General features: G+C 41.7%; 1 protein-coding gene across 3 annotated transcripts in view; it reads left to right on the top strand.

The window, feature by feature from the left end:
- The window catches only part of PACSIN2 (protein kinase C and casein kinase substrate in neurons 2), a 49,332-nt gene that overhangs the window by 12,372 nt on the left and 15,681 nt on the right, over positions 1-21,279 (top strand). For all 3 annotated transcript variants that reach the window (XM_081005594.1, XM_081005593.1, XM_081005592.1), the window contains exons 2-6: positions 8,943-9,054; positions 16,339-16,495; positions 17,481-17,716; positions 18,820-18,975; positions 20,324-20,499. In XM_081005594.1, the coding sequence (XP_080861720.1) occupies positions 8,995-9,054; positions 16,339-16,495; positions 17,481-17,716; positions 18,820-18,975; positions 20,324-20,499 (785 nt within the window). In that variant the 5' untranslated portion in view covers positions 8,943-8,994. The remainder of the gene's footprint in view (positions 1-8,942; positions 9,055-16,338; positions 16,496-17,480; positions 17,717-18,819; positions 18,976-20,323; positions 20,500-21,279) is intronic.

Raw genomic sequence — 21,279 nt, 5'->3', positions numbered from 1 at the left:
TTGTTAGTCTTCATGTGTGTGCGTCTGAACAAGAAAAATAGTGTTAATTGCTGCTGTTGATCCTAATATATTTTTTAAAGATTAACCATTCTATGTGGAAATATAGAATTCATTAAAATCCAGGGAATAAGGAGGTATCTCATCACCTTGTCTTATCTTGGCTGAAAATTGGATTTATAATTTGTCAGACTAGCTGTTGTTAGACTGTTTGTGAGTTGCCTAGGAGGTAGTGGCTGGGAAATGAAATAAAAATTAGGCACCATTCCTTTCCCTATATGTGCACATAATAGGTATAACATAAGATCTGCTGAGTAATTCTTTGTCCAACTGATTATATTTTTTGTTTCTTAGTTTCAGATATTTTCAATTTCTTGGGAGAGGCAGGTTAGTGCAGAAACTGCAGTATATAAGCAGTAAAAAAACAAAACAAACAAACAACCTTTTGGCTGGTGGGGGAAGAGATCTGCAGTATGAAAGAATGACCTTATCTTGAGCTACAAGGAGTTTAGCTGCCAACAGGAAATGATGAAATGTGCCGTGAGAATTCTGTTTGCAGAACACTGCAGGTATTACAGTTCTGTTAGGAGAAGACAGGCACAGGGTTCACAGATCTACATGATTATGCAAGCATGTGAAATTGGGAAGAATGTGGAATGCTTAAGGTATTTGTAAGAAGATAGATGGTATTGCAAACTTAGTTTAAAATTATTGGCCTAAAAGAAACCTCACCTATAGGATAATAGATCAAATGCTAAATATGAATTAGTGTTGGCGTGACTGCAAGCACTTTCGGAGCACCTCTAATATAGAAGGTCAGGGATTAGTTATTTGTGGATTTACTTAATTGCAGGTACATTATATTTGTTTTTAATGGGATATAAAGTTAGGCCTTCATGTATTGCCTTTCTCTGGTGTTACCGTTTCATTGCCTGTGTTTCTTTCTTAATTTGTTGTTAGCCATATCATGTCTGGCATAAGGGGCATTTTTTATCCAGCTAAGGTAGCCTAGGCTTTTCCAGAATAGTTCTGTCCCCATCAAAGATAGAACTGCTGTATAATGTCAAGTTACTTAAGGTTTCCTAGTTACTCAAAGCAACATACATAGTGAGTCACAATTATTTCAAAATGTTTTCTTTCCTTCACTTTAGAAATTCAAGTGATATTCTGACTTGCCACTATTAAAAGAAAAACGTAGTAATAGGAATTGAGGAACAAAGAAGTTTTGTAAAGATTTGTAAACTCTTCAAAACTTTAATCCCTAGTTATCTGGACCAGCTAAACAGGTGTTTGTTTTTTTGAAATTTATGATGCTGGTATCTTCTGTTGATAGCTTAGTGTTTTTTGTGGATTTGGTTTTGTTAAGCTGGTATGGATTTTTTGGGGGTAGGGTGAATTGAACAAATTTTAATGAAATTAAAAGTTAACATTTGGAAAGGGCTTCTTAAGGTTACCAAAAGTATATATGAGTTTCAGTATTGCATTAAATTGGGAAGCAAGGGATATTGCTGAATAGATGGAAAAGTAGTGTTATTATCCATTACTGTATGTGATTCTGCAAATTGTCTATTATGAAGGTGGAAGATGTTGTAGAGGAACATCTGAGATTTTAGTGTCCATTCATGGCTGGTACTGTTTGTTGCTAAATAAAGTATTTGTTTGGCTGAGTTCCCTTTCAATCTATGGACAAGTCAGAATTGTTCAGTTGGAGTGATGTTTTTGGTTGCAAGTAGCTTAACCCCACCAACATTTGTGGCTCACTAGTGAGGTCAAAATGTCATTCTTATAGCACTTGGGCAGATGTGTAGCTTCCCCTGCAAGCTGCAGACAAGTTTCTCCCCCTTCTCTGTTATATTTAGCAAGGCAAAGTGTGTGAAGGAGTTTGAGTTTGCCTATCTGGTTCTTCTTCATTAGTTGTTACTTGGGAGAGTGAATAATGTTTAAACCAGGGGAGACGAAGTAGTATCCTTCAGTTGTTGTTGGACTATAACTCCTATCAGTCCCAGGCAGCATGGCCAATTTCATTTTTCACTTTTCATTTTCATTTTCCTTTTAATTTGTATACCATATTTCCATTTTGCTATACTCAAGGCGGTTTACAAGCTGAAGAAACATCAAAATGTACAGCAATCCGATCCAATACAAATAAGTCATAATAAAAGATATCACTTAAAAAAATTCTGAGGGGGGATGAGAGTTTGGTAGGCATTATTTTGTCTGAATGAACACCTTTTTGTTCAGTGAGTGTGCAATCTGCCTATACTGCAACTGTCTGTAGTATGCATGGGCTTTGAAAGTGGAATCATCATCATCATCATAACATCAACAATTACTTATAACATCAAACATGAAAAACGTCCTGATACAGGACAGCCTTCAAATGTGTTTGGAAAGTTGTAGAATTGTTTATCTCTTTTGCCATCTGATGGGAGGGTGCTCTATAGGGTGGGCACCACTACCAAGAAGGCCCTCTGTTCTAGGGGCTCCCCCAGCCCTCTAGAGCCCCTTGGGGGCACACTGGGGGGTATGGGGGGCAGGAAAGGGACAGAGGTTTCCCTTGCACAAGTAGAAGTCTTTGCATGAACAGGACCCCTTCTGTTTCATTTCAGTATATTTCAGCTGGCCACTCCAACACAGAGACTGAAAACAGCCTCTCCAGTTTATCATCCCATGATACCTCAAACAGAAAGTGTTTTTAAACCCCATTTAGAAGACAGGAGGTTGCTGTTCATATTTCCTGCAGAAGGAAGCTCTGTATCAGGGTCAGCAACCTTTTTCAGCCGTGGGCCGGTCCACCGTCCCTCAGACCATGTGGTGGGCCGGACTGTATTTTTTGGGGGGAAATGAATGAATTCCTATGCCCCACAAATAACCCAGAGATGCATTTTAAATAAAGGGACACATTCTACTCATATAAAAACATGCTGATTCCCAGACTGTCCACGGGCTGGATTGAGAAGGTGATTGGGCCACATCCGGCCCACGGGCCTTAGGTCCCCTACCCCTGCTCTGTAGGAAGTGCCCATCAGGAAGGCCCTATCTATCTCTTGGACCTACCAGGCCAGCTTCCCTTCCTAGTTAGCAAACAAGAAACGCTGATCTTAATGTTCTAATAGGTTCATATGGGGTGTAGGTCGTCCTTTTAAGTGGCTTGACCCCAAATGTTAGTGGCTTTGAAGTTCATTACAAGTGCTTTGAATTGAGTCTGGAAGCAAATAGGTAACCAGTGCAGCTGAACCAGAATGGTGTAACATACTTTGAGCATTTATTCCTCCTCAACACCCAAGCAACTGTATTCTGTAGCCCCTGAAACTTTTGGACAATGCAAATTGCATTGAAATTGGATGCCAGAAGGGCAGGTGTCACTGTAAGAAAACATCTTTCTCTAGATAGGGTCACAGCTGGTGAATTGGCTTGAGCTGATAAATGGTGCTCCTACTCATTGCCAGACCACCTGTAATTTCACCGATCATATCTTATTCAGGAGGACACCAAGCTGTGGCTTGGTCTTCCTGATGTGGTCTACTAGTAATGAACAGTTGGCCAGAAATAAAAAGTTCCAATCTTAAGCTCTGGGGACATTGTGTGGGGTTTTGCTTGGCATGCAGTGCTGTGCTTGCAAAGGAACCCTGTTCACACATTGGTTGCACAACAAGGCATTGCAGACTGGCCAGGTCCCAAAGAGTTTTTAGGTGTGTCCAGCCGAATATTTTTACTTTGAGCAGAGGGTGCTGAAAGCAGAAACTGCTTTTTCAAACTCATTAATTTCACAAGAGACGAATAGTGTGGCAGCTTGGAGGATGGGTTCCTATTTGAGAAACACATGCTCAAAGCACCTCTGGGCATTTAGAACTAGTTGCCTTGCTGTTTGGACCTGGGCCATAATGTGTAATTTATTGCATATGTTAATGATACCACATCTTAAGGAAACGTTAAAAAAAAAGAAGTTGGATTTTCATACCTGGGATTTTTCATGACAGTTTATGTTGGATGCTAATTCTCTGTGATGCTTTCCAGAATATTGAGTGAGTAATTAAAGAAATGGATTGTAAGACATGGGTGTGGAACCTGTTGAGTTTCCAGATCCAGGTGGCGACCATTTCAGGCGCATCCAATGGACATGCGTTTGCGAACGCAGGAGAACTTTTGGCTCTGGAGGAAGGTGTAACCGGGTCAGGGTGGAATTGTTCACACCACCAATGCTCATGTGGGCTGGGAAAGGAAACCCTGTGTGAAATGGTTGCCGCCTGTTCTGGTGTACTACAACTCATATTAACCCAGACCACTGACCGTGCTGGCTCGAACTAATGGGAGCTGGGAGTCCCATCAGGAACTGGAGAGTCACAGGTTTCCGACACTTGCTGTCAGATCATGCCTTACATGGGGTGGTGGTGGTATTTCATGAAACAGTTTTTGTACCCAATGCACTGCATCCTAAATTGTATTCCTGAGCTCCACTACTGTGTTCTGTCCCTGAGCATTTTCACTAGAAATATTCTAGCTTGCCTCCACAAATATCTCCGAATGTCATGAGGAACTTAAGTATTTTGCTGGGGACTAAGATGGTAGGCTTGGGTAGGTCTGCTCATGGTTCAGGTAGAAAGATGACTGCCCAGGAGGAGTCATTGAAGTATGCTTCAAGGCTTAAATTGTTCTTAGAAAGTCGCTTCTGGTATTGTCTTAGAAACAGTTTTAGGAGGGGAAAGTGGTGAGGAAGCAGTTTTGGGACGAGGAAGTAGGGAAGTGGTGCAGATTCTGCCTTTGAATGCAGTCAATAGAAAGGAGTCAGTTTTTCAAAGTGAATTTTGTCAAAGTGAAAGCATCGTCCTCTAGTGTGAAGTGTCTGTTGTAATCAACTTTGGATGCTATTTAAAAACAATTTAGAACATCCATGTGTGTATCAAAGTTCAGTTTAAGTTCAGCTAATCTGCTCGGATCTTAAAACATCACATTAGCATGGGAGACTATTATGCAATAGGGTCATGTGATCAGCCAGGCAGGGAAATGTTTTCCTGTAAAATAATTCTCCATTACTTAATCCTAAAACTCTGGCAGTCAGGTTTTGCATATTGGAGCATTACAACTATGTTCAGACATGAGCTAAAGCATGTTTGGTCGAGATCATTGTGGGTAAAAATAATGACTTGCAGGCAACTTGCTAGTAAGTACTTAATAGCCTTAACTGAGGCTAGGCTTCTTCATCCAAGTATCTGACCAGTTTTATTCTATCTAGTTAGTAAAGTGATGCCTTTTTTAAGCTATTGAAATTTTGTTTGTTGTGGGTATTGCATTTCCTAGAAAGCAGCACTGTCATTATTTATCAAATAATCATTGAAGAGGCTGATAATGTACTGGAAATGCCAATTAATTTATTTCCACGTCATCAAATATTCTATTTCAAGCAATCATGGTTTGCTGTGCTTTGACACCACATTTTCTCAGCCAAACTTACACCTGTAGTACTATTTCTAGGTAACATGTTTGGCCTCTTTCTGATACTTTTGAGGTATATTATATTCATAGGCCAATCCTGTGAGTGTTTGAGCTGAAGCATTTTTTGGTAAATGTGCATATAATTGCAACATTATTTTCCCAGTCTGATTTCTAGTCATTTCAGTATCTTTTAAAATTTTGGAAAATATTATAATTTAACTTTTAACAGTTGTGACGGTTTCACTGTTGTGGTGTGGGTGCCTATGGGTGTGTAAGTGGGTAACTAATATAGATGATGACATTCTGTGTGTAACCCCCGATCCTATACAGATAATTTCCTAAAATTCTTAGGAATATCTGACTGATCATTAGGAGATGGTCATTAGGGCAATCATTACTGGAAGCCCCCTCAGAATGATGCTGTGTCATGATATGATGGCATTCCAAGGAGAAAAATGTGGCTGTTGAGATTGAGATGAGCAGCACCATTGCCAAAGTCAGTCATCCCCCCTTCAAAAAAACTTCACACGTTTGTCCCTCCTGTTTGGTTCTCCCCCCAATTCTGAGCCAACGTTTCCCTGAGCTTTGCATGGGGAGGCATTGCCATAGCACAGAGGACTGGCTGCCCTCATCATGTTCTGCCACTTTAGTGCTCTCTCTTCCCACAGATGCCCTTGGCTTCCAACCTTGATGGTTTCAGTTTCCAGCGTGAGCTCAACAGTTTCCGTGCTTTGGGTGAGACTTGGAAGGCTAGCAGCTTAAAGGAAGGCTAGGCGATTTAAAAATCTGAATGCTCCTTTAAGTAGTCCACAAGAATCAATAGCTGTCCATTGTTCAAAATACTTTTCTTCTCCAGAGTTGGCTTAGTATAGCATATAGCTGAAGAAGAACATGCAACTTTGTGGTGGTTGTTTTTGCAGTCAAGTGGTTTATAAATTGTGCGACATAAATAAGAATGGTAGGTGTAAATCTGGATCAAGAGTACACTGTAGTGGTTCTAGGGGTTGCTTGTGCGTAAGCCAGTGCAAACACCTGGCTGGGTTGCCTGAGTGAACCTTTTCTGTCCGGACAGCCACTCACCCGTGGCAGAATCGCTGGCAGAATCTGTCAGTGGGCGTTTCTTAAACTTCTTCCAGCAAAGAAGCTCTTTGACGCCTAGTCTCCTCCTACTCTCTCTGTGCGAAAGCCTTCTGCGCAAGGAGGGCGTAGGCAGCGGAGGACCCCTACTCTCCCCGCTGGTCCCCGGCAAGGAGTCATGGGACCGCCTCGTCGCTTCCCACCTGCCCCCCTTCTCCACTGGTGCTACACTGATTCTTCCCCAGAAGATGGGCTGCCTCTCCCAATCCCGGGACGCTCTCTGGAATCCCTCTGGATCTTGCTCTCTCCCTCCGGCACTGATGGCAGTTCCCTGACATACACATAAGTAATTTTGCCAAGCCTTTTGAGCACCTGGTGATGTGAGTTAATTATTTTTAATATTCTAAGAATGAGTGACATACTCTTTCCCTTTGAGATACTGAATTCATTTCCACTCATTTTTTATACAGCTTTGTTTTGTGAAACTGAGTCTAAATGTGTCACAGCTCCCTCATTTTTAAAAAGTAGTCTGGACTATTAAGGATGAGACACAATCCAGTTACGCTTCTCTACTGCTGTAGAGATAAATGCCAGGGCAATTGCTTTTGTGCTGAGTGGGGGAAGGCAAAGTCAATCTCTTTCATCAGATATGTTAAGGTACTGGCTGTTCTTCTAATCATTGTATTGTAGGAGACTGGAGTGAGTCATCACTAGCTTAATGTTGGTATTTTAGTATCTAGTTTATTTTTAAAAAGTCCTGTGTGAGTAGAGATTTTTCTGGCGTGGTCGTTGCTATGACTTCATAATATTTCCCCAAATATGCCTGTTCCTACTTTCTCACCATGTAGCATCAATGATATGTACAAACCTTAAAATTAATATTAGCATAACTTGATGTATCATGAAGAAAGTGCTTTATTCAAAAAATATTATGACTTGTCTGATTGGAAAGAGTGTGTGTTTCTTCACTGCTGTATTAACCACTCCCAGGTTCCCTTGGCATGTAAACATTACAAAGTCATAGGCTGAATTCTGAAAGGTAAATATTTCCATAAGGTTGGTCTCGGAAGCCAATTTATTAAAAACAAAAGGACATTACTGTATATAAGTTTGAAAAAGATCTTATAATTTGGAGGTTTGAATGACTTTCTTCATCACAAATGAAAATTTGGGACAGTAGAAATTTAAATAGAGCCAAGGCTGCTATGGGTAAGCTCTTTGCTGTCTGTCTCTCAGAGTTGCCTGGCTAAAATTTCAAAATTTTGGTGGTAGCAGTGTAATCCTTAGCTAGAACTCAGCATGGAGGTTTGGCTATATTTTGGTCTGTATGAATAGCAGTTTTCATGACATGCACCTTGTTCTGCACTTGATATCTAGATGTATTTTGTAATTGACAACCATGAAAACACTTTCCTGTATGCATTGAACAAATCTTTTGGTTCAAATCTGTTCTGTGTGAACTCAAAATTAAGGGCTTTGCTAAGCATTTTGCTTCCAAAAATGACATGCATTGATTATGATCCAGGTGGTGGTGAGATGGTCGACAAAGAACGTTCAGGCTTGGCAACAAAAAATGATTTCTGTAAGTAGCTGGAATATAGTCCAAGTCGACCTGAGCACATGAGGAAAGGAGGGGACCAAAAATCCTTACTGATGCCATTTAAAATTAGAAAACAGCCTTGCCTAACTGCTGTAATGTAACCTTGCTGGTACATTGGCCCTGGGAGTTTGTATTCTGACTGCAGAAGCTCCAAGACTTGCTTGCCCCTAGACCTGTTGGCTTTGCCTGGAGACTGGATGCAAAACAGGTGACTTGGGCTTTGTTTACACATAACAAGAAACCAAACTGGCTTAATGTGAACATCCTTGCTTTCTGGGAGGAGATTGCAAACACTCTGCTTCCTTCTTGTCCTTTTTTGGTCAGTTCGGCATGGCACTAAACCCGAGTTTGGCATATCATCCAACTCCGGGTTCATGGGTGAGCTGTCTGCTCCTTCATCACCATCTGTAGAGAAGGTTTGTTCCTGGGTACAGACTGTGGTTAAGGAGGAAAGAGCTTTACCAGCATTCTGGGTTCAGACGATACGCTAATCCAAACGTTGACTTGGCTGCAGAGGAGAAAAGTGGATGTGAGCTCCTTTCTTGGAGCCAGCATGTTTGTGCAGTCCTGGTAAAAGTTTGGCTTACCGTGACATGTGAACCAAGCCATTAACTTAATATTTCGCTTGAGTATTTTACTCTTTTGACAGTTCGATCCTGCCAGATATGGCTCTGTATAATATAATATAATATAATATAATATAATATAATATACATAAAACAAATGTCTTTCTCTCTCTCTCTCTCTCCACTGCAAACTTAAAATAATTTTAATTCTTTAAAAATGTGCAAGTTCAATTCTTTGTTCCGCTGATCTTTGTATTTCCTCTCTACAGACTTTGAAGAACTCCTATTTACAAGACTCCGGATTGCACTGGGTGTGTAGAGATGTCTGACTCGTATTATGATTCTGTTGGAGAAGAGGTTCCTAGTGACAGCTTCTGGGAGGTAATTAAGAAAAAAAAGGAAACAATATGTTTTTTAAAAGTACAGGTAGCTATGTTGCACCATAAGAAATCCCAAAATCTGTATTGGAGCGACATTTTTATTAGACCAAGCAAAATACCATAAAAGAGTGTGCTGGCTTTTGACTTCTCCAGAACTCGTCATCAGGCTGACTGGTAAATGTGTTATGTGCCCTGAGTGCTTGTGTTTGGGAGGTGGGGAAACAGCATTTTCTGGGTGGGGTTGCACTCCCTTGAAAGGAGCAGCCCACAGGTTGGGCTGTGGTCCTGGATTCAGCATTCTCACTGGAGGCTCTGGTTGCCTCAGTGGCCACGAGTGTCCTTTTCCAGCTCCAGCTGGTTCACCAGCTATGGCCTCCTTTGGACAGAAGTGACTTGGCCTCTGTGCTCCATGCTCTGGTAACTTCCAGGTTGGATTATTGCAGTGCCCTCTCTGTGGGGCTGTCACTGAACTCGGAAACTTCAACTGATTCAAAACGCAACTGCTGATGTTCCATTTAGATTGCATATAAACCCTGTTTTAAAACAGCTGTATTGGTTGTCTCTCTTTTATCAGGGTTTCAGTTAATCGGTTTAAGGAATTATTGGATTCGATACTATACAGAATGTGTGAATGGATTAAGTCATAAACTAGACTTTTTCTGCCTGTGTTTTCTCAGTTCAGTATTGACTTAAATTTTGTACTTTACATTAAAAATATTATTTATTGCTTATTATTATTGTCTGCCACCCTTCACTCTAAGGTCCCAGGATGGGTTACAACATTAAAACACAATATTAAAAACACATGAGCCTACGATTTTTATCTGCCTTGGTAAACCCCCGCCCCCCAAAAAACCACCCATGTTGCTGGCAAGCTGTGCTGCCCTCACAAGCTTTGTAAGCGTTGGCCTGTAGAGCTTTCAGTTTGTGTCTGGGAAATATAAGGTCGGGTCTCTGTCCATTCGTAAAGCTTTCTTGGCAGCATTGGCAAGCTACTATTTCCACTTAGCTTACCACATAAGGGTGTTGCACAGGTAAAATGGGAACTTCAGTGTAATGTAAGCCACCCTGACCTTCATAGAGGAGGAGCAGGCTAAAAATATGCAGGTTCATTAGATTTAAAATCTGTCTTCATTGGGGAAAGTAACCATTGATGGGAATAACATTATTGAATTACAGACCTCCATTAAAGTGGTGTGCCTCTGAAAGTCTCTGGATAGATTGCATCTTTAAATTGCACTGTCATTGTCAGTCTTTCTACTGTGAAAAATATCACATTTTTGTGCTAACAGTAGATTTACCCTACCCCATATGTTTCATTCTTGGCTATTTGTGGGGTGTTCAGGAGTGCCTCCCTTTTGGACCAGCTTGGTTACAGTCAAACCCAAATAGAGGTCTACCCTTGTTACCCCTTAGGGTGGGGAGGTGAAGGAGATTTTGGAGAAGTTATTGACTTAATTCTTTGCCTTTACCGTGAAATATTTGGGAAAGATACCTGTTTCAATTAAGCTGACTAGTGCTGTTCCACTTGTTCATTAATCATCAGAAGTTTGGGTTGAGTGACAAAGTTGTCAAGTTTTCAGGTTTTTCTGGATAATAAAATCTCTCTAACTGGGGAGCTGACCAACAGAATGGCAATTTAGGTTTGATAAGTAACTGGCGCGGGCGGCGCTGTGGGTTAAACCTCAGCGCCTAGGACTTGCCGATCGCATGGTCGGCGGTTCGAATCCCCGCGGCGGGGTGCGCTCCCGTTGCTCGGTCCCAGCGCCTGCCAACCTAGCAGTTCGAAAGCACCCCCGGGTGCAAGTAGATAAATAGGGACCGCCTACTAGCGGGAAGGTAAACGGCGTTTCCGTGTGCGGCTCTGGCTCGCCAGAGCAGCTTCGTCACGCTGGCCACGTGACCCGGAAGTGTCTGCGGACAGCGCTGGCTCCTGGCCTATAGAGTGAGATGAGCGCACAACCCCAGAGTCTGTCAAGACTGGCCCGTACGGGCAGGAGTACCTTTACCTTTACCTTAAGTAACTGAAACTGATGAACATTGGAGGAGAAAGAGATCTTGGAGTCATTATAGATAGCACAATGAGAATAGTAACTTTGTATGCAGCACCTGTGAAAGACTAGCGTAATTCTGTGAGAGGGATAATTAGGAAAGGGAAAAAGAGAAATAAATCACCAGTGTTGTAATGCTGTTACGCACTTTGATTATATGACCCTATTTGGAATGCCACATAGGGGTGAAGCAGGGATGAAGTATCTAAGGCATAGCCCAACGTGCTGTTCTCAGAAAGGCTATTGTAGGGCTAGATAACTTGCAAAAAAGGGCAACCAAAAGTATCAAAACCAAAAGCCTCCAAAAGTTTCCAAACTGTCTTCAGAAGCAGCCCCACATATAACACATGACAGTAATCCAGCTAATGTTGGGGAAGGTAACAAGTAGGTAAGCTTGTGATGTTCTGCACTTGGTCGCAATAGCCATTGGCTGGAAGTGAAAGAGTTCCACAGCTCATTCCACATACCAAATGAACTTCAGAATCTATCCTTGGGATTGCTTTTCAGACTTGAGATTTTTAGAAATCGTTTTGATATGACATAAATTGTCTGCTGTTTTAAAGAGAGAGCCCACTGAATGTGTCTAAGCCCTTGGTCCATGTCAAAGTAGCTTTCTGCCTGCTGGTTATAACACAGGTAGAAACTGATACCAGATGTAGTCTACAAAATAACTAAATGGGGGAGACCTTGTGGGAAGAAACGTACCTGGTGGAAAGCTGAATTTTCCTCTTTTCTCCCCCAGCTGCATTTATAGATATGCTAGCCAAATCTCAAGATTCCGTTTGCCCCCAAAAATATAAAAATATCGATGTTAAAAATTTAATCTCCAGCTTTCATGTTCTGCTACTAGGGATAAAAATGTGAAGTATTGCTACATTTCATTTTCTGCTTAAGCGAACTATCGCAAAGAGGTCTTTGCCTTTGCGTATGCTAAGCACAGGAAACCAACTGGTAACATCTTTCCGCTTAGTAAAAACAAAGTATGGTTAACTTTTTGGATCTTCTTTGTAAACAGTGCTTTGTTCAGATTTTGCTTGCCGGAATGCAAAGATCAAAAACTATAAAATGCTCTCAGAGGCTATTTTCCATCAGAAGCATTTGACCTGAAAACAAATGACACATTCTTTTATCTTTAGCAGCCAAGCAGAATAAATTTCCCAGTAGCTTCCCCCCGCCCATCCTCAGTTATATTTGCATAGTATCATCATGGCCCATTGTTTCTTTTTTTAAACTAGATTCCTGTTTTGCAGATAGAACCCAGACTCTATTCAGTCATCACGACAGACCGTGGTGCTGGCAAAACGGAATCAGAAAGTTCAAAACTATGGTGAATTACGGTTTGCAAACCATTTGTGGTTTGCTGTGATGTCCAGATTGGCAAACCATATTTACACCTGCTGTTTTACCTCCAGAAAATAATTTGCTATGACCCAAGTGCTGAGAGGATGGAATATAAAAGCAGATGAACTGGTCTGGACCATACATTGCCTGTTATTTGCATTGCAAGCTCATCCTACTGCTTTCTGGCTTGTCTGAATTGAGCCTCAGGTTCTGCTTGCGTGGGCACAACTATTCGCCTCTAGAATTTGTCAATAACTTTGCTATTGTAGGAATTATGCAGCCTTTAAATATCAGAGGCAAGTCTTTGTATTTCTTTATTACATAAAAATTATATACCGCAGGATTGTAAAATACCTAAAAGCCATTTACAAAAATATAAAAACTTTTTGAAAGTTACTGAAGTGTGCTCATGATTGCATTTTTATCTCTGACTTGCATTTACAGTACTTTTCCGTGTATAAAATGAGCGTTTTTTACTCAAAATTAAAGTTAAACATGGGGGGTGGTCTTATACATGGGCAGTGCAGAGGGGGGACGGGCGATTGGCTGCAGCCATGAACAGGATCTTGCAATTGGGTGGGTGAATGGTGTCTGCTGCAAGGGCTGCTTTGTCAGTTGGGTGAGTTATTTGCAGTTGTTTGCGAATGCGTAAATGGCTCCTTTGGATTGGCTGCCGTCGCTTGCGATTGTTAGCGTCTCAGTTGAGTGAGAGATTTTCAGCAACTGGGCACTCCCCCCCAAAAAACAACTCTTGTCAATCCTCCCCCCCACCCCAAAAAAAGCTTGACAACTCTGTGCCGTCTTCCCCCATTTTCTTTAAATCAGGGACTGTGATCTACTCAGAGAATGAAAAACTGGCAGTGATCTACTCCTCTTGAAATCGTGCGCAGATAAAGGAAAGAGGGAGGGGGTGGAGCCGAATGCTCCTTTTGCACCTGCAGACGAAAATGAGCCCGCGACTGACTTCTAACAACCGCGGGTCGGCCTGTCGATCGTGGTCGACCTGTTGGACATCCCTGCTTTAAATTTACTCCCCCAAAATAGGGGGCGTCTTATATACAGGGCGTGTTACACACAGAAAAGTACTGTAGTTTGGCTACAGTATTTAATTACCTTCTGCCTCCCCTCTTCCACACTCTCCAAGGCCATACAAGTTAATTTCCTGTGAAGTTCCCATGAAACCTGCCTGCAGTTTGTGGAAGTTCAATCCAGGAACCACCTTCACGGTTTATAGGCAGCTCCCATTGCACTTTGAACTTAAGTGTGGCTTACATAAAGATGTCACAGATCACCAGTGAATCTTAGCAATACAATATAAGATTTAGTAGATACCGAGTAAATATCATTAGGGATTTGACTGTTGTGTGCCTGAGGATAGTGCTAAAAGCAGATTGTTTACAATGGACCAAAAGGTCTAAAGGGTTTCCCCTTCTGAAAGCATCAGGTGATACTGTTCCGTATAAGCTGTGCCAGTTGCAAACGTCACTTATGATGTACTCCGTATTAAGTGGAAATACTTGCAAGTGTATTGCCAGAAGGGAATGCGCAACAAGGACATGGTGTCCGTCTTGAGTTTGGCAAGACAACAGCTTCATTTGTAAGTGAGAATATTTGGCAGATGTATTTGTATGCTAAGAGGACTTCAAATTTCACTCCTGTAGGGAGTCTCCTGTGATTCTGCCAATGCAGAAACTACAAGGGCTCAGAATACCTTTTAGTAGCAGTGAGAGTCTAAGCTTCACTTTCCTGCCCCTTTGAGGGTTGCCAACTGAAAAAACATTTGTATGAATTTCTTTGCCAGGAACACCATGTCAAACCACGTCTTAGTGCAAACTAGCAAATGTGCAGGCTCCTGAGCAGGAGATTGTGGCAGCTTTGCTCCTACAATCATTTTGCTGCTGTGCTATGTTAAGCCACAAGCCCGGGTTTGGACGACACACTAAGACGAACCATAGCAGCGTGCCTAAGGGCAGCTCTTACCCTTTTCTGTGGCTTTAGAGGCAGGTCTACATGGCGGGTGGGTGGGGAAGGAACTGGATGGGGTGAGAGAGCCTAAGGGGGTTGTTGCCGTGACTTTCAAATCTCGCAGAATGAAGCTGTGATAACCCCAGAGTCTTGTCCTCTGCTAGCTGCAATGAACTGGTTGACTAGGTGGACTCTGGGGAAGTGGTGCAGCAGTCTGGAGGCTCTCAGGAAGCCGCAATAGGCCTCCCCAGAGTAGTCCTATTTGGCTCCTAGGTGACTGGCAGTTAGAAACAAGCAGTGCTTTCATTCCCAGATCAGTCCTCACAATTCTGCTGCCCACCCCATACACCCTTGGACATGATGCCTGTTCTCTTGCATGAGGAAAGGACAGTGGACAAACCCTTATTCAGGACAGGGTAATAATAATAATAATAATAATAATAATAATAATAATAATAAATTATTATTTATATGCTGCCCATCTGGCTGGGTTTCCCCAGCCACTCTGGGCGGCTTCCAACAAAATATTAAAATACAGTAGTCCAAACATTAAAAGCTTCCCTAAACAGGGCTGTCTTCAAATGTATTCTAAAAGTCTGGTACTTATTGTTCTCTTTGACATCTGGTGGGCGTTCTACAGGGCAGGTGCCACTACCGAGAAGGCCCTCTGCCTGGTTCCCTGTAACTTGGCTTCTCGCAGGGAGGGAACCACCAGAAGGCTCTCGGAGCTGGACCTCAGTGTCAGGGTATATCCTTCAGTTATACTGGGCCTAGGCCGTTTAGGGCTTTAAAGGTCAGCACCAACACTTTGAATTGTGCTCGGAAATGTACTGGGACCCAGTGTAGGTCTTCAAGACCTGTGTTATGTGGTCTCGGCGGCCGCCTCCAGTCACCAGTCTAGCTGCCGCATTCTGGATTAGTTGTAGTTTCCGGGTCACCTTCAAAGGTAGCCCCACGTAGAGCACATTGCAGTAGTCCAAGCGAGAGATAACCAGAGCATGCACCACTCTGGCGAGACAGTCTGCGGGCAGGTAGGGTCTCAGCCTGCGTACCCGGTGGAGCTGGTAAATAAGCAGCTATCTTATCTTTAAAAGACATCTGAAAGCAGCCCTGTTTAGGGAAGTTTTTAATAGTTAATGCTGTATTGTTTTTAACACTTGATTGGGAGCTGCCCAGAGTGTCTGGGAAAACTCAGCCAGATGGGCAGGGTATAAATAATAAATTATTATTATTATTATTATTATTATTATTATTATTATTATAAAAAAGGCAGTGTTGGCTCTATGGAACAGCCTTGATTTTTAAGATCTTTCTTACAGACTGTGCTCTAGGCTTTGTCTTATATGAAAAATATGCTGCTGGTTACAAATAAGGCCAGCAACACTTCAACATTCCTAGCTAGCTCAGTTGTTCATCTGAATGTAACTGTTAGATGATGATGATGATGATTATTATTATTTTACAAAATAACAGAACTCTGGTAAGTATGATGAGCTCTAGGTGTGTAAGGGAATTGGATTTGGTCCTCAATAGAAAACACAAATAAAATAGTATTAGGAAAGGTGATTATGGTACTTTAAGTTGGATTTCTTAGAAAAGAAAATGCCTACCTTTTTAACACATCAAGTGCAGCAAGATTGCTTATAGCTAAAAATTGGAATTCTCTCAAATCTTGACTCCTTGGTACATACCTGAATGTATTTAGGGAATATTTCACTGCATTCAGAATCATGGTCATTTAATAGTATTTGATTGCTTGTGATTGGCATTACAAACTGATTTTCAGTACAAGTTTCATTTTTGTAATTAACCTAAGAATGGTTGTCACGTTTCTAGGAACAGAAAAACAATTGGCGTCCATTTTAAATAAGAGGTTGGATTTGTTGCCGTAGATGTGTTTATATAAATGTTTCTGTCTCTCTTTTTAGGTTGGAAACTATAAGCGGACAGTGAAACGCATTGATGATGGTCATAGACTTTGCAGTGATCTGATGAACTGCATTCATGAGCGTGCAAGGATAGAAAAGGGCTATGCACAGCAGCTCACTGAATGGGCGAAAAGGTGGAGACAACTTGTAGAAAAGGGTAAAGGGAACTTTTGTCTATTTTGCGTGTTTATGTTTTCTGTATCGATGGCAGTGTGCAAGTCCACTTAATTACTTAGGAGATCTTAGCGGGTTAGTAGGAAGCTCTGAAAAAAGTGCAGTAACCCTGGATACCATCCTTTTCCCAAAATGTTAGTGAGTAGCTGTTTGCCCAGATTTCAAAATCTACCCAATTTTTTTTTAACACAAGTGATTTGGTAATTTACTTGAGTCTAGCGATCCTTAATTAAATTAGCCCTCTATTTAAAAAAGGTGAAATAATAGAACCCAACAAGTTATGAAAAACACAAATATAGGTCCTGGAGTTGATTTCTAAGAAGGTTTAAGAGAAAAAAATAGAGTGAATGCAGGTTCAGTCATAATGGGTACCTAAAAATATATACCTATCCTTGGACCAAAGGGCTCCCTGATTCAGGGATCGATAATTAAAGAATTTTAAGTTTATCTGACCAGTCTTATGGTGTTGCTGCTTAATGCCAGGTTGGTGTTATAGGATTTGTCATATAGGGTTTGATCCTGATTGAAAGAACTGACCTAGCCTGCGTTACTGAAATCTTGGTGGGTGATCTAGAGGGCATTGACCATCCTCCTGCCTTTCAGCCTCTTTGCATGGTCTCAGATGGTGTGTTAAGGACCCCCTGGCTTATTCTGGGGAACCACAGTAGACACACTAGGTGTTGTCAGGCCTCTGTATGTTCACAGCAAACCATTAACTGCTTTATTGTGAAGTGAATGTAGTCACTATAGTCCAGGCTTCCTCAGCCTCGGCCCTCCAGATGTTTTTGGCCTACATCTCCCATAATCCCTAGCTAGCAGGACCAGTGGTCAGGGATGGTGGGAATTGTAGTCTCAAAGCATTTGGAGGGCCGAGGTTGAGGAAGCCTGCTATAGTCCCCCCTTAAAAACTCAGGACAGTGTGAGAAAAATGACTTCATTTGCTGCTTTTTTCCCATCTTTGTGATCAGGGCCCCAGTATGGTACCGTTGAAAAGGCTTGGCATGCGTTTATGTCTGAGGCCGAAAAGGTGAGTGAACTACACATAGAAGTAAAAAGTGCCCTAATGAATGAAGACTTCGAAAAGATAAAGAACTGGCAGAAGGAGGCATTTCACAAGCAAATAATGGGTGGATTTAAGGAAACCAAAGAAGCTGAAGATGGATTTAGGAAAGCTCAGAAACCATGGGCCAAAAAGCTAAAAGAGGTAAGTGATTGTTATGTACTGGGTGTTCCTTGCAACTTTGTCCACTATTCCACCTCTCCATGCTCTTGTATCCATGCTGCATTGGGTGCTTTCACATAGAACCATAGAATTAAAGTGTTGGAAGGGACCCAAGGGTCATCTAGTCCAACCCCCTGCAATGCAGGAATCTCAGCTAAAGCATCCAGGACAGATGACCATTCAACCTGTGCTTAAAAACCTCCAGTGACGGAGAGTCTGCCACCTTCTGAGAGAGCCAACTCCACTGTTGATCATGGTCAACAGGTCCTTGCTTTCTGGTCCTTGAAGCAGAGAGGCACAGTAGGCTGGACTGTTGATCTCTTTTTAGGAAGAACTGAATGTTGCAGAAGGACATCCTTGCATCCAGTTCTCCCGCTTCTTTCCTCTTTTCTCCTGCCCATAGTGTGCTGTTTCTTGATTGGAGAATGCAGCAGGGCCCTGTGCCTTCCTCAAGAATCTCTTCTTTCCTCCTGGTGAGAGCAAAAGTCAGTAATGGAGTAATGTTGCAGCAGTTGGCTCCACTGCTATTTTTCTCACTCTCTAGGAAAATTGTGGCCAATGCTCATTTCCCTCTGGTCTTAAAGCCACAGAGAGCCAAACAGGTGCTTAAGTCCCTGACTACACGTTTTGTTGTATCTGTAGATTGGAAGTCTCATTTCCGTCTTGTATGAGCCAACAATTCTCCATTGTTTCTGTGCTGCGGGAATGCTTGCAGGGTAGCTGCTCATACATGCTTTCCCCCTGCAAACATATATACTGCCTTTTGGGTGTCCAGGGGCAGGGCCAGTAGCTATCTCATGATGGGGACAGGACCAGCAACAGGGCTGTGTTAACTACACAAGGACCTCTTCACGTGTGTAAGGTGTGAAAGGGTATTTATTGGCGCCTCAGTTTGGCTCACTGTACACAAAAGTACGCAGTCACTGTACTTTTCAGCAATATAATGATCAGGTTATCTAAAGATATTTTGATACCTCCTTAAGTCCTACAACAATATTTCCCCTCTCTCAAACTTTCTAATCTATGGTGGGTGCTTATAGTGATGCTGTACAAAGATGAAATTATTGTTAAAACATGTCACTTAGGTCGAAGCTGCTAAGAAAGCATATCATGTAGCCTGCAAGGAAGAAAAGCTGGCCGTATCCAGAGAGACTAATAGCAAAGCTGACCCAGCCCTGAATCCAGAACAACTGAAGAAACTGCAGGACAAAGTTGATAAAAGTAAACAGGATGTGCTTAAGGTAAACTGTGTGTTACTCTGAACACGGGACTTTACAAGCATTTCTTCCAGGTGGAAAAATAGATTAGTAAATATAAGTGATCCCAGCACAAGCGTAAAAAATTGTCACCTTCTGTCTCATATTATTAGTATCCTTATTCTATTCAAATTAGGGTATTTGGAGCGTACATGTGCACACTTTCACTCTCACTTTGCTGTTCAGTTGTATGAAGTGTTCTTCTCTTCCTGTTGCATTCTAGATATGCCAGTGGCATTTTGTGTGTGTGAATGAACTACGTATTGCACCTCTGAGAGTGCTCCAACAATTCTTTGGTGAGAGAGCCCCAGCAGAGATTTGAAATCACAGAACATGCAGCAAAGGAAAGCATGGAAAGAGATAGTCTGTTAGACCTTTCAAATTCCCCCTTCTAAGTTGCTTCCAAAGTTACCCACTTCCATTAGCATAGAAAAAGACCACATGTTAAACATGGCTTACTTAAACACTCTGCAAAGAAAAGAGCAGCAAGAAAGACATAGAAACACAAAGTTCACATGGTGGAAAGAGAATGATGATACAGGATGAAGGACTATAGATATTCAAATTTTTATTAATAATAGTACATGATGATAAACTATGCTTTATTACACAGCCAGAGACTGAAGTGAGGCAGTCAACACCCAATTGTTGTTGTTTAGTTGTTTAGTCGTGTCCGACTCTTTGTGACCCCATGGACCAGAGCACGCCAGGCACTTCTGTCTTCCACTGCCTCCCGCAGTTTGGTCAGACTCATGTTTGTAGCTTCGAAGACACTATCCAACCATCTCGTCCTCTGTTGTCCCCTTCTCCTTGTGCCCTCCATCTTTCCCAACATCAGGGTCTTTTCCAGGAGGTCTTCTCTTCTCATGAGGTGGCCAAAGTATTGGAGTCTCAGCTTCAGGATCTGTCCTTCCAGTGAGCACTCAGGGCTGATTTCCTTCAGAATGGATAGGTTTGATCTTCTTGCCGTCCATGGGACTCTCAAGAGTCTTCTCCAGCACCATAATTCAAAAGCCTCAATTCTTCGACGATCAGCCTTCTTTATGGTCTAGCTCTCACTTCCATACATCACTACTGGGAAAACCATAGCTTTTACTATACGGACCTTAACACCCAATTAGAACTGTGCTAATGGGAGACAGGTTGCCAGACTTGAGCCAGGATATCTTAGTGACATCCACCTGTAGACCTAACCTTAGCTTAGCTCTTCCGGGTCACCTGTGAGCAACCCAGTGCAGCAAGGTTAGTCTTGCCTGTGCCATAGCCAGCTGGTCAGACCTAGTTCCCCAATTAGCTGATCTGATTTGGATTTGTTTGTTTGTTTGTCTTTAAGACGAGAGAAAAGTATGAAAAGGCTCTGAAAGACCTGGACAACGCAACACCTCAATATATGGAAAATATGGAGCAGGTTTTTGAGCAGTGTCAGCAGTTTGAGGAAAGACGTATCCGTTTCTTCCGAGAAGTGTTGTTGGAAGTTCAGAAACATCTTGACTTGTCTACTGTTCCAGGGTAAATGTGTAAGATGAAAGCCATTGCATACCAAAGTTGTCTTCTAACAGTAAATTATGCTAGCATAGCTCACTATTTAAAGAATATAGAATTGGGGTGACATAACCTATATTTAAACATTTTTCTTTTGAATTTACTGACTTCTGAGGAGGATTATAGGAGGACATGATTTTCACAAGCTAGTGATTGTGACTGGCTTCATTTTAAAAGCTACCAGTGATTTTTCTCTTAGTGTTTTACTTAAAGAGATCTTAGTTGATTTGGTTAAATCTGCATAAATTTGAAGATTCAGTAAGGGAAAAAAAGTCTTCTTAGGAAGCATGCACCGTCATGGGTGCAACCCTCCTTTGCGAAAGAGAAGGGGCTTCCAAAAAGGGGTCTTCCGCCCTCAGTTTTGTTAGCACTTTTTGAAACTGCTTGCTTGTTTATTAAGTAGAAAGTAACAATAAGAAAACATGATGTTGACAAGCTGGGAACAGAATGGTAAATATTAATTAATGTGATTTATTTTAGTTTAGAGTGTTAACAATACTAACAGGCTTATTAAGGAATAAATAAATAATAAAACAGAAATAAATACAATAATGATAAATAGTATTAAATGCATATGCTTTATAACATTATGATAATGGTCTACCCCTAATTTTATCCTCATAACATTCCCCAAAGGATTGTTTGTTTGTTTGTTTATTACCCCACCCTTCACCACAAGGTCCAAGAATGAGTTACAGTAGTTTATTTATAGAATATTAAGATCGGTTTTAAACAAATACAACCCAA

Source organism: Podarcis pityusensis (assembly GCF_964106645.2).
Source record: "Podarcis pityusensis genome assembly, chromosome: 5".
NCBI classification, from domain to species: Eukaryota; Metazoa; Chordata; class Lepidosauria; order Squamata; family Lacertidae; genus Podarcis; species Podarcis pityusensis.
This window is presented reverse-complemented; position numbering and strand designations above follow the sequence as displayed.